The 10,928-nt window shown below is 51.9% G+C and overlaps 4 protein-coding genes across 4 annotated transcripts; 3 read left to right on the top strand and 1 right to left on the bottom strand.

The window, feature by feature from the left end:
• Positions 1-1,555: 1,555 nt before the first annotated feature.
• PHATRDRAFT_50465 (predicted protein) lies at positions 1,556-5,741 on the bottom strand. The gene is made up of 2 exons (XM_002185350.1): positions 4,095-5,741; positions 1,556-3,989 (listed from the first exon to the last, which is right to left on the bottom strand). The coding sequence occupies exons 1-2, from the start codon at positions 5,541-5,543 to the stop codon at positions 2,469-2,471; spliced, it is 2,970 nt and encodes a 989-aa protein (XP_002185386.1). The 5' UTR covers positions 5,544-5,741; the 3' UTR covers positions 1,556-2,468.
• Positions 5,742-6,337: 596 nt separating this feature from the next.
• PHATRDRAFT_50464 (predicted protein) lies at positions 6,338-8,069 on the top strand. The gene is made up of 2 exons (XM_002185398.1): positions 6,338-7,523; positions 7,601-8,069. Exons 1-2 carry the CDS (start codon positions 6,493-6,495, stop codon positions 8,028-8,030), a joined length of 1,461 nt encoding a protein of 486 aa, XP_002185434.1. The 5' UTR covers positions 6,338-6,492; the 3' UTR covers positions 8,031-8,069.
• Positions 8,070-8,370: 301 nt separating this feature from the next.
• PHATRDRAFT_50463 (predicted protein) lies at positions 8,371-10,150 on the top strand. The gene has a single exon (XM_002185397.1). It carries the CDS (start codon positions 8,386-8,388, stop codon positions 10,000-10,002), a length of 1,617 nt encoding a protein of 538 aa, XP_002185433.1. The 5' UTR covers positions 8,371-8,385; the 3' UTR covers positions 10,003-10,150.
• Positions 10,151-10,500: 350 nt separating this feature from the next.
• On the top strand, positions 10,501-10,900 carry PHATRDRAFT_50462 (predicted protein; the record flags this gene model as incomplete). The annotated part of the gene is made up of 1 exon (XM_002185396.1): positions 10,501-10,900. The coding sequence occupies exon 1, from the start codon at positions 10,520-10,522 to the stop codon at positions 10,898-10,900; it is 381 nt and encodes a 126-aa protein (XP_002185432.1). The 5' UTR covers positions 10,501-10,519.
• Positions 10,901-10,928: the final 28 nt, after the last annotated feature.

Genomic DNA, 10,928 nt, shown 5'->3' with positions numbered 1-10,928 from the left:
CCACCACCACAACCTTTCCGTTGCCATTTCCATCTCATCTATCGAAACCATTGGACAATACCACACTCATGCGAAATCAACCTCCTTACCAGCACTCTTTTCAAGCTGCTCTCGAGACGGCTTACGAAGGTTTCGTAGTTGATATAGATCGTACCGATGGTGACAAGGATTCTTCCGGCTCGTATCTAGTCGACCACAACGGCGGGCCGTCATTGAGAAATGTCACCATTCAAGAAGCCTTGGAGCACATGAATAAGGAAGAATTCTTTCGAGTGGATGTCACCCAACCCTTTGGATTGGGAACACAATGCGCCAAAACATACGTGACGCGTTGTTTGGTGGGTGCATGGGGTACCACTTACAAGTATTTGGGTCTGCGGATGTTTGCGCACCTCTGGCACACTCACGACCCACAGCATGCGCACAACAGAAAGGACGTGGCGGCCCTACAAACCGTTGGAACGTTGAAAGAGATCCTCACCGCACAAACCCGCCGCCACTTGCGGCGTTTGGATCAGCTTCGTCGCGATCGTGGCGCGCCCGGAACGACTGGCCGAGCCGCATTCGATATTTGTTTAATCAATCGTATGGATCCAACGGCACCCAATCTCAAGGCATTCTTGCCCAATAGCAAAGAAAAATGTTCCGTTTCCTGGCATGCCGATTCCAGTTTGGAGCACCATTCTACCATTGCTGTTTATCAGACGTTGATTTACCACGAGGACAATGGCAGCGACGACTCTGTACAGCACAACGAGCCTTGCTCACAGGACAAGGCTGGCTGGTCCGTGGCCATGCGCGTAGCACACAATTCCGAAGGTCCCCAGTCAAAAAGCCGTGGAAGCAACATTGCATCCACGATCATTACGGACACTCCATCGATTGCTGTGTCGCTGCCATCTGGATCCACCTACTATATGCTGGATGACTTCAATCACCACCATCAACATGCGGTACTGACGAATGGACACAAATCAGCCGGGATACGCTATTCCTGTACTTATCGACTGTTGCGTGACAGTCACAATGTCCAGTACGTGCTGGATCGTTGTCGAACGACCGTCGCAAACTTTCACAAGAAAGGGTCCAAAACATGGCGCTCGGAACAGTTGCTGCTTACAGACGTAGAGTCAGAGTGGCTGCGTCAATTCTACATACAAGGTACCAAAAATCGATCATTGCTGTGGGAGGTAAGTAAGTGATCGTTCTTTCGGGATATCTTGCGATTTCTGATATAAATGGCTCTGACATGCTCTAAATTCACGTGCGCCAGGCATGGGGTGAACCAATTCAAGAGCTCCTGCGATACTGGAGTCAACTTGAAATTCGGACGTACCAAACAATTTCCTTATTGCGACTGGCGGCCGAAGGCCGCTGCGGCTACGAGCTACATCCCAACGACGGGTCGGTTCCCAGCAAGACAGAGCGCAAAGCCCGCGTCAAGCGGAAAAAGGCGGAAGCTACAGTGGTCGATCTCCTGGAACGGGAAGGTCATGGCGCTAGTTACGTTTACGAATCTATGGCTGATATGCTAGAAGAGCGTGCGACAATGCGTGAACTTTGGATCAAGCGCGAAAAGGACCATGTTTTTCACAGTATGGGAGTTGAATGTCGTCCAATGCAGTGTCCTTTTTCGTTCCTGGCTGCAATTGATGCTCAACAAAGCGGTGAGCGAGCATTTTCACCAATGGCTGGATTGCCTGCAGACCTAAGGACTGCTTCCAAGGATTTACGAAGAGCTCTGTATGCATACAAATCAAAAGACCTGAAAGCGTTGCCAACGTCATCTCCGCCTCTTCAGCGTGATACCGACGACGCCCATACAAAGCCACCACTATGGCGCGGTTGGTCCCAATTTGATTTTGCCTTGGAAATGCAGTCCCCCTGGGCCGAATCGTTGCTTGAAGGTCGAAAGATCGTGGAAACGCGTTCATACGTCCTGCCACCATCTCTGATAGGGAAAAGAATAGCAATTCTACAATCTCCTCCAGGGGTGCCAGGAATCTCATCAATCGGCAACGAATTTTCTTTCAGCCGACCAGACGCTCCCAAAATAGTTGGCTGGTGTCGCTTTTCTTCAATAAAAACGTACGAAACCATCGAGGCCTTTCAAATTGACGAAGAAAGGCATTTGGTCTTGAGGAGAGATGACTCTGGCTGGAAAGGTGGACAGGCTGAGATGTATGGCTGGGTTGTAGGCGAAACGGAGCGACTTCGTAAGGCACATAGTTTTGGCAAAGCCACGCGGCGTATGCGATCGCTTTTTCAACTAGAAGGGGAGACACAACAAAGCATGGCAGGCAAATACAAGGAAGCGAAGAGCTTGAGCGGCATCAGGAAAAAGAAGAGGAGGTTTTAAGGTCAAATTTCTGAGCGGCAAAATATAAACCCAGAATCGGGAATTCCTGTGATGTGATCATTTGTAGCGTTCCATTTCAAACATCCAAAAAACAAAGCACAACGCTCGTTTAGCTCAACCAAATATCTTCCACGTCCTTGTCACTGAACTTGTTGTTGCAAGTTGGACACTTCCGGCTTCGGTTCGAAATACGTTCCTCAACGCACTGTTTGCAATGCATGTGTCGACAGCGCATGATGATGCATTCCTTGTCTCGGTAGTGACAAACTGGACACGCCAATCGAGATTTCAGGACAGAAATTTGGGTATTCAATTGATTTACAGTGGACGAGGAAGATGCAGCGCTCAGATCTCCGCCGGACTGTTGTGTCAAATTATCGAGTTTCCCTTTTGCTTCTCGAGCCTCTCTCTCGGCTTTGTTGGCGCTATCTACCAGTCCCCGAATGTCAGTCTCTCTCTTCTCAGCCTCTTCAACGAGTTCATTGTTCCTGGCCAACACCTTCTCGAGCTCTGCTTTGGTGATGGACATTCTTCCTGTTGCTTCCGAACATTCCACAGTCTTCTGCGCCAGGTCTTTGTTCAGCAACGCTAGCTGTATTTCTAATTCGTTGACGCGCTTGTCCAAGGTCAGGCGCTCTTTGACGAGTTCCTCGGACACACGTTCCTTGGCGTTTGTTGCCAGCCTTGCTGCCAATGCCAATTGACTTGCGCTCTTCACCTGCTGCTCCAAAATGTCCCTTTCGGACGACAGTTGCTCCGTCATCTGCTTCAAATGAAGAATTGTAGACAGCGACTTGGCGTTCATTTCATCTTTTTCCGCAATCTGTTGAAGAAACCTGCTATTTGCATCCAAAAGAGTTTCCTTTTCCCGCTCGGAACGTTCCAGTTTTGCCTTGGCGGCATCTTTACTTGTCGTAAGGGTTGCCAAATCCTTGCGCATACGACGGAATTCCCGATGCATCTTGTCGGATTTGTCGTGATTTGACGACGACGATGGTTTTTCCGTCGCAGGCTTTTCCGATTCCTTTTCCTTGGCGGCGGAAGAAATCCCGGCTTCGCCGTGTCGGGACGATGGCGGCGACTTGGTTGCTTGGGAAGCAATAGCGGCATTGGCTTTCGCCCTGTACTCGTCCACTTTTTGTTTCAATGTTTCGTTCATCACCAACGCATCTCTCAGATTGTCACGAACCGTTTCCACCTGCCGCACGTGTCCCAGTGCTTGGTTGAGTTTATGTCGCAATTCCACTATTGTGCGGGACCCGGTCAAAATATCTCGTAGAGTCTCAAAATCGGCTTCAGCAATGGGATCGGCCACTTCAGGGGATTTGACGTCCTCGTTGGTTGGCGCGCCCGTCGCGAGCAAGCTTGCGAGTTCCGCCCACCGTTTACGGTGTTTGCTTTGGAGATCCTCCATGCTTTGCCGCGCGGCTTCGTCGTTGCCTCGTGCTTGCGCCCATTCCGATCGCAAACGCACAATCTGGGCCTCCAACGACCGAGATTCGGACTCAACTACCCGGTACTTTTCCAGAGTCGACGCCAGGGATTCTAATTGCCGCGTATCCGTCTCGGTGAGCTGTTTGGTCGATAATGCGTTAACGCGCAATTCCGCATCTTGCCATTTCGTCGTCAACTAGAATAGCATAGATTAACACCGTGAGATCGTGAGACTACCTGCTTGTCGTTGTCTACGCCTTGTAACAACACACGTCGCGAGGAAACTTGCACCGTAACTTACCTCTTGCAGCGACGTTTCGCGGGCGGCCACTTGCTGCCGGGCGTCTTGTAGTTGCGCTTGCAGAGCTGCCATTTGCGCGTCGGAAATACCAGTGGATGGAGCGTCCGTCGGAGTCGGCGGCGGTGGACTCGCGGGTCGTGTTTCGGCGCGCACGGACGCTTGGAGGGCCGCCAAATCCAAATCGTCGTCCACGGCTTGGTCCGTAGAGTCAAAGCGGGCCACCAATTGGGCGGACGTCAACAATCCCGACGCCAGTCGGTAGATGTCGCGTCGGGTTTGTCGTTCGCGGATGGTTACGCGCTCCCTAGCGTCGGCGAGTTCGGCAATTTGAGCTTGCAGCGTTTGGGTTTGTGCGCGGTAGCGTTCCAATTCGTGAACAAATTCGGGCGGGGCGGTGGCGAGCGACAAGATCGGCGTACCGGAATCGTCCCGTGACTGTTGTTTCTGGAGGATTGCTTCTTGTAATACAGCGGCCCGCGCGGCCACGTTGGTGGCCACGGTCGACCAATCGTCCCCGGATGCTTGAAAAGTGTCGACTGCGGACGGCGTCGTCCCGAGCGAAGTCAAGGCTTGTGTCAAGGCCTTAGTCCACTCCACGGATAGAATGGGAGAGCGTTCTTCTTCCGCTCCGGGATGCTGGGGCAACGGCAAGGTACTGGGGGGAGCGTCACCACTCGCAGTCAGCGACGGCGTGGACAACGCAGTCTGCCAGCCGTTGGGGTGTGTAGACACGGTTGTACCTGTGACATTGATCCGTAACGATGTTTCCAATTGCGTCCAGGTTGCCTGTAAACTGTCGAGTGCTTGTACGGCTTGGTGACAGATCCGGCGTCGGTGGTCGCGTTCCACGGTCAACGTGCGCGTGAGCGCTTGCAAGGTGCGAAGTTCCGTTGCCAAGGCTTTATTTTGTTGCCGCAAGTAAAAGGCGGATCCGGTGTGATCGTCGTCACCGTCGTCCTGGTCGGCGTGACGGGATGCCGGTAGTCGTTGACGTTTGAGGGTTGCGATCCCGTGCGTGGACGACGATCCCGTAGTGGACGGACGGGGGGACGGGGAACGTGTACGGTGCAACGTACCCGACGATAAATCCATCGGTGGCGTGGGGAGTGCTATTGTGGTTGTGGAAAATGGTGGTGTCTGTGTACGGCTGGAAAATTCCGGAACGACGGGGTTCGGATGGGGTGTAGCGAGTGCGGAATTCTGCACACCAATGGTGGTGGGGTCGGATTCGTGTGGGACGTCGTGATGGTTACTGTGGTGGAGGTTGTGGTTACTGTTGTTGTTGTTGTTGTTGTTGTTGCGGTGGTGGTGATGCGCATGGTTGCCTTCGTAGCGGGCGAGTTTGCCGGGAGGTTGAGTTGGTGACGGAGTCCGACTGTTGCCCGACCGAGTCGAGGAGTCTCCGGCCGGCAATGATTGTTTGGCACGTTCCGCCAACGCACGCTTCATGACGACAACGACGAATGCAATGCAATTCAATGCAATGCGTTGTGTATTTGGGGATGCTGCTTTCCAAGGCAAATCAATGACTCAAGCAAATACAATGGCAATCAAATGCTCCACTCGTACTCTAACAAGACCCGAAACAATACGAACGGCTGTCAAGGAGACCAACGGTCCACGAGTGTCGGATTTACCACGAGACAGTCACACAGAGAGACAAAGAAAGGAAAATGGTTAATTCCCAAGGCAAGGAGACGGCACAGTCAGGCAGGGTCAACCGAGCCCACCCAACCCAATTGTTCGTCCCGCAGTCGGCCTGGCCTGGCCTGGCCTCGTCCTCCCACACCACCAAATTCATGAACTTGGAAAACCCACCCAGCGACGCGCTTGTATCGTACGGGAACGCACACCAACATACATACATACATACATACATACACACGACCGGACGTACTTCAGACGTTCGTTCCTGTCTCCGGGTGTTTGCGATCCACGTGGAAAGGGTCGTTGGGGTATGTATGCATATATGTGTGTGTCGTCGTTTGGACCGGTACGCGCGTCGCGTCCTCGGCCTCGCTGGTTGCGGCCCGCGTTTGGGGAAGGGTGGGGAGACGGTGTGCGACGACGCTGCGAGCACCCCACGGGTGTGTGGATTGATTGGACGGGGACGGGCCGTGTACGGACCGTAGAGCGTACCTACCTCGTGGCGTACAAACGCACACTCCAAACAGATACGTACATATACATATATACACACACACACACACACACACATCGCGTAGTCGACACTATCCATCACACTTGCCAATCAATCGCTTCAACCTCAAGGAGAGGACACGCACAGTTACAGTTCACCCTCCGTCTCTGTGATCCCTCTCAAACCATTCCAAATCACTGTTGCTGCTGCTGTGAGAGTGACTAGTGGGGGAAATTCATCCATCACTCCGTCAGCCGTATGCAATTGCTTGGGACGAAAAATACGCTGCTGTTGCTGGCGGCGGCGGCGGCGACCGAGTCCCCCGTGTGGGCCTTTACGTCACCCGTTTGTTGGACTCGGAATCGTCGTATACGGTTGGTGTCCCCATCCCGAGCGACACTGACGGTCAGCAGTAGCAGTAGTAGTCGACGCCTCGGCAACGACCCTAGCGAGTTCGACTACTTACTCCAGGAACAGTCGTCATTGTCGCGGGTAGCGTCGACCACACACGGACGTCGTCGGGCCGTACAACTCCCGTCCACGCATTCCGGACAACCCGCTACCGTCCTCGTGAGTAGCTTTTCCGCCGCTCCCGGAGCCGTCACCGAATCGACGGACGAATTCACGACGGACTCCAATGCGGCAGTGTCCCCCATTGACGGGGACGATCCCTTTGCCTTCGAGTCCGCCGGACTCTACAAGGTACAAACCATGACGACGCAAAAACCGTCACTCGAAGCGCGTCTCAAAAACATGGATCTGCAGGACATTATCGCCACGCTCATACTACCTTCCGTTGTCGTCTTTGCCGCCGGACGCTGGGGATTCAACAAGGTCTACGGCAAGGTACAGGTCCGCACCGAAGCCCTCCTCGACAGCTTTGCCAAGGAAATGCTCTACCACGACGGTGACTACAACGAAATGAAACTCTGTATACAAGATTACAACCAAAAACTCATATACTTGCCCAACCGCCGCGACGTCATGTTGAAACGCTATCTCGCGGCCTACGCCAAGAAGAAAACCGTCAGTCCCCTCGCCATTTCCTCCCTCAGTTTCGTACTGACGCAGTTCCAAATGAGTGAAGAAGCCGCCGCTGCCTTGCTCGTCAGTTTGTGCCGACAAATGGGCACGGATAAGATCGCCTCGGCTGGGAAACTACTCTTTCTCGGTTCCTGCATTCTCAAGTCACCGGAAGGACAGGCCGCCCTCACCCCCATTAAAGATCTCATCAAAAGTACCTACCGCGAAGTATCCGTCGCCGAAGCCATGGTCGAGACCTCTCAACAGTAAGTGGGCACTGAGTGTCCTATTCCGTGTCACGCAGAAAATGCTGCACACGCTCACACATTTCTCTCGTCGACAGAGCCATTGCGGAAGCCTCGTACCGATCGGTAGTTCTGGCTGCGGGCAAACAACAGAAATCCCTCACGCCCGGTTGGGACGTCCTGGGTTTGGAGCGGGACGTGGCACAACGAATTTACGACGAAGAAGCCAAGGAAGGATTCCGGACCGAGCGCGAAACCATGTATGGCGGACAAACCACCCGCTACGACAAGAAGGGACGCATCGTGGACCGCGCCGGCAAATTGAAGAATCCTGCCGATGCGGACGAAGACGATGACGACGAGCCGCAAGGTGGCGTTAGTAACGTGTACGAATGTGGAGAATGTGGATACACACTGTTTGTCGCTCAAGGGAGAGAATCCAAATTCTTTGGCACCGGCTTTAAATGTCCCGAATGTGGTGCCGCTAAGAAACAGTTCAAGGCACGGGACGATATGGACGAAGAATAACTTACCTTACCACCATTAGCTAACCTTACGGAACCAGGGTGATTGGGTGTGTTCGTATGGTTACTGTTTGTTAGGGTTAAGTTTGACAGTCCGAGCAATATCCCTACAGAGGCCTCTGGCAGGTAGTCGGTTGGAAAGAGCCGACAGGGAGAGACTCCATCTTTCGTCTTAGACTTTTGTTACTGTGAGCTGCGCAGAAAGGTGCTTGCGTGCGTTTACAGTTAAATTCAATATTGCGGATTTGAAACTGACTGCTCGGTTTCCTCGTCAACTGTAAAATCTCCCCAACTAAAAAACCCTAACATATGAACCATGGCCATATTTTCTTGTCATTCGATTTCGCTTCAGCCGATGCATGCCAGCAATGCTCTTCCACCGACTATTGCTTTCGTATTTACTCTTGCTAGGAGTAGACGTGCACGGACTTGGCGATGTTCGTCTGCGAGATGTTCTTAACGCACGCCGTACAAATGCCAAAGTGACGGATGAATCCAGTCTTGGCGCAGACGTGCCAGAGTTTGTCGGCGATGTACAAACGCGTTACGTAAACCAGCAACTTAATCATTTTGACGCGTCCGATACCCGCTCATTTGCTCAACGATTTTTCTACTCCGATCGATACGCACGTGCGCGTGAGGAAAACCGTAACACCTACGCCTTTCTGTGCGTAGGTGGAGAAGGCCCGGCATTGGACGAATCGGTACTAGTCGACAGCGTGCACTGCACGGGAGACATGTTGGAACTCGCCCATATATTATTCGAGGATGGACACAAGGTGCACTTGTATGCCTTGGAACACCGATATTACGGCGAGTCTTACCCGGTTTTCCGTGAAGGAGGTTGCTCCAAGAATCGGACAACTTCTCCCGTCACCAACCAACATCTCGTTTATCTGTCGAGCACGCAAGCATTGGCTGATCTAGCTCATTTTGTGAACAGCCGTTCGTTGGATGGTGGGACGAACATCAAGTGGGTTACGTTTGGGGGTAGTTATCCGGGCATGATGGCGGCTTGGGCGCGGAGCAAGTATCCCCATTTGATTCACGCGGCCGTGTCGTCGTCCGCTCCAGTGCAGGCTGTTCTCGACTTTTCCGCTTACAACAACCACGTAAGCAAGGTACTGGCCAGTGCAAATGTAGGGGGGTCATCCGAATGTTTGGCCGTGTTCCAAGCAGCTCACGGTGAAGTGACCAGGATGGTACACGATGCAACTCAACACGCGGGTTTGGCGGATATGTTTGGACTTTGCAATGCCACTTCCCTTCTGGAAGACCGAAACAAAGAATTATTCCTCGGAGATGGTCTTGTTGATCTACATACACAAGGCAACAACCCATCTTGTGACCGCGACCTTTGCAATATTGGCAAAATATGTAGGACACTTCTCAATGACGCCAAAAGTTTCAAACCTGTAACGGCGTTAGCCAACTTGGCGCAAAGGCAGCGTGATCGAGGCGCGTGTATCAACATTGACTGGACCGGAACTTTGGACTATATTTCTGATCCGGTCCGAGGAGTTGAAGGTGGCTTGCGATCATGGCTATGGCAAACTTGCACTGAGTTTGGCTTCTACCAAACTTGCAACATGCATAGCACATGTCCGTACGGGCGTGGATTTCATCGAGTAGACCAAGACTTGGAAATGTGTCGAGTCGCCTTTGATAAGAGTGGTGTCCAAGTAGCCACAGCAGTGCGATCAAGTATGGAAGCTTATGGTGGCTGGAAAATGGAAGCATCTCGGATCCTATCAGTCAATGGCGACATTGATCCATGGTCCGAGCTTGCCATTCACGACGTGTCCAATCCCCAACTACCAACATATCAAGTACCTGGTGCAAGTCATCATTTCTGGACTCACAAAGTCCTTGATTCCGATGGACTAGAGATACAAAAGGCGCGGGAGTTTATCTACGACACGGTTACGGCCTGGCTGGAAACAGGTTCACCGAACGAACCTACTACCGTCAATTAATAGATTTGCAATTGAGGCCATAGATGGAACGTGTACTATAAAGTCTGCCTCTGGGTGAAGCATGCTTGTATGTTTCCTCACTGTCAATTTTTCTGTTCCAATTTACTGACACATTGATTGGAAATTATCTTTCCTAATTGCTCGCCCGAAGAGGCCTTGCACGAACAATTTTGCCGATCGAAATGAAAGTACAAGTAAATCTTGTCGGCCAACTTTGCTTGATTCAGCCTGTTCATCATTCAATTGCCGTCGTAGATATTAACAATCTAGGATGTTTGCAATATATGTAAAAAATTTCGAAAGACTCGAGTCTAGAAAAAGGAGCAGGACTGACTAACAGTAAAGAACAAACCCGTGCTTCACCAATGCTGTCGAAGAAGATGAAAGAAAGTCTTTTGCGTTCCTTATTGTCTTTGACTGGTGCCCGTCGAGACGGCGGGTTGCACACGCTATTTCAGAATGAACCGCACACAATTTGGATCACCTTTCCCGACATAAGTACTATAGCAAGTCCATCATGGCAGCAGTATCAGCAGGTATAGCAGGACGAGCGGTACCACCCGTGGATATCAAGCACGGTGGACCCACCACGCCAGTTATCTTGGACGAGGAAGAAGCTGCAACTGTGAACACCCCGGAGCACGTCCCACCCGAAGACATTCCTCCTCTTTTTGGGTTCCCTTCCTATGCATCGTATGCCAGTCAAGCCTCAATGTTTTCGGCTGTTACCTTTTTTGCATTCTTGTCAGTGTTATCCGCAAACGCTGCGCTTTCGGCGCTAAGCCTCAACGCATTCGCATCAATTCTTTCCGTCAATTCGGCTTTCTCTATCCTCAGTGTAAACTCCTTTGCATCGATTGGTTGTGCGAGCGAGAGCTTCCGAGTTTGCTTCGGCTAGATAGTTGACAGTGAGCTTTTTGGTAAAT

Source organism: Phaeodactylum tricornutum, chromosome 30 (assembly GCF_000150955.2).
Source record: "Phaeodactylum tricornutum CCAP 1055/1 chromosome 30, whole genome shotgun sequence".
Lineage (NCBI taxonomy): Eukaryota > Bacillariophyta > Bacillariophyceae > Surirellales > Neidiaceae > Phaeodactylum > Phaeodactylum tricornutum.
Note: the sequence above shows the minus strand (reverse complement) of the source record. Positions and strands in the feature narration are given on the sequence as shown.

Bases quoted from the DNA above. Each gene is read 5' to 3' on its own strand.
- PHATRDRAFT_50463 (XM_002185397.1), top strand. From the start codon at position 8,386: ATGCCAGCAATGCTCTTCCACCGACTATTGCTTTCGTATTTACTCTTG.
- PHATRDRAFT_50465 (XM_002185350.1), bottom strand. From the start codon at position 5,543: ATGAAGCGTGCGTTGGCGGAACGTGCCAAACAATCATTGCCGGCCGGA. The intron at 3,990-4,094 runs GTAAGTTACGGT...ATGCTATTCTAG, and splicing joins GCGAAACGTCGCTGCAAGAG to TTGACGACGAAATGGCAAGA.
- PHATRDRAFT_50464 (XM_002185398.1), top strand. From the start codon at position 6,493: ATGCAATTGCTTGGGACGAAAAATACGCTGCTGTTGCTGGCGGCGGCG. The intron at 7,524-7,600 runs GTAAGTGGGCAC...TCTCGTCGACAG, and splicing joins ATGGTCGAGACCTCTCAACA to AGCCATTGCGGAAGCCTCGT.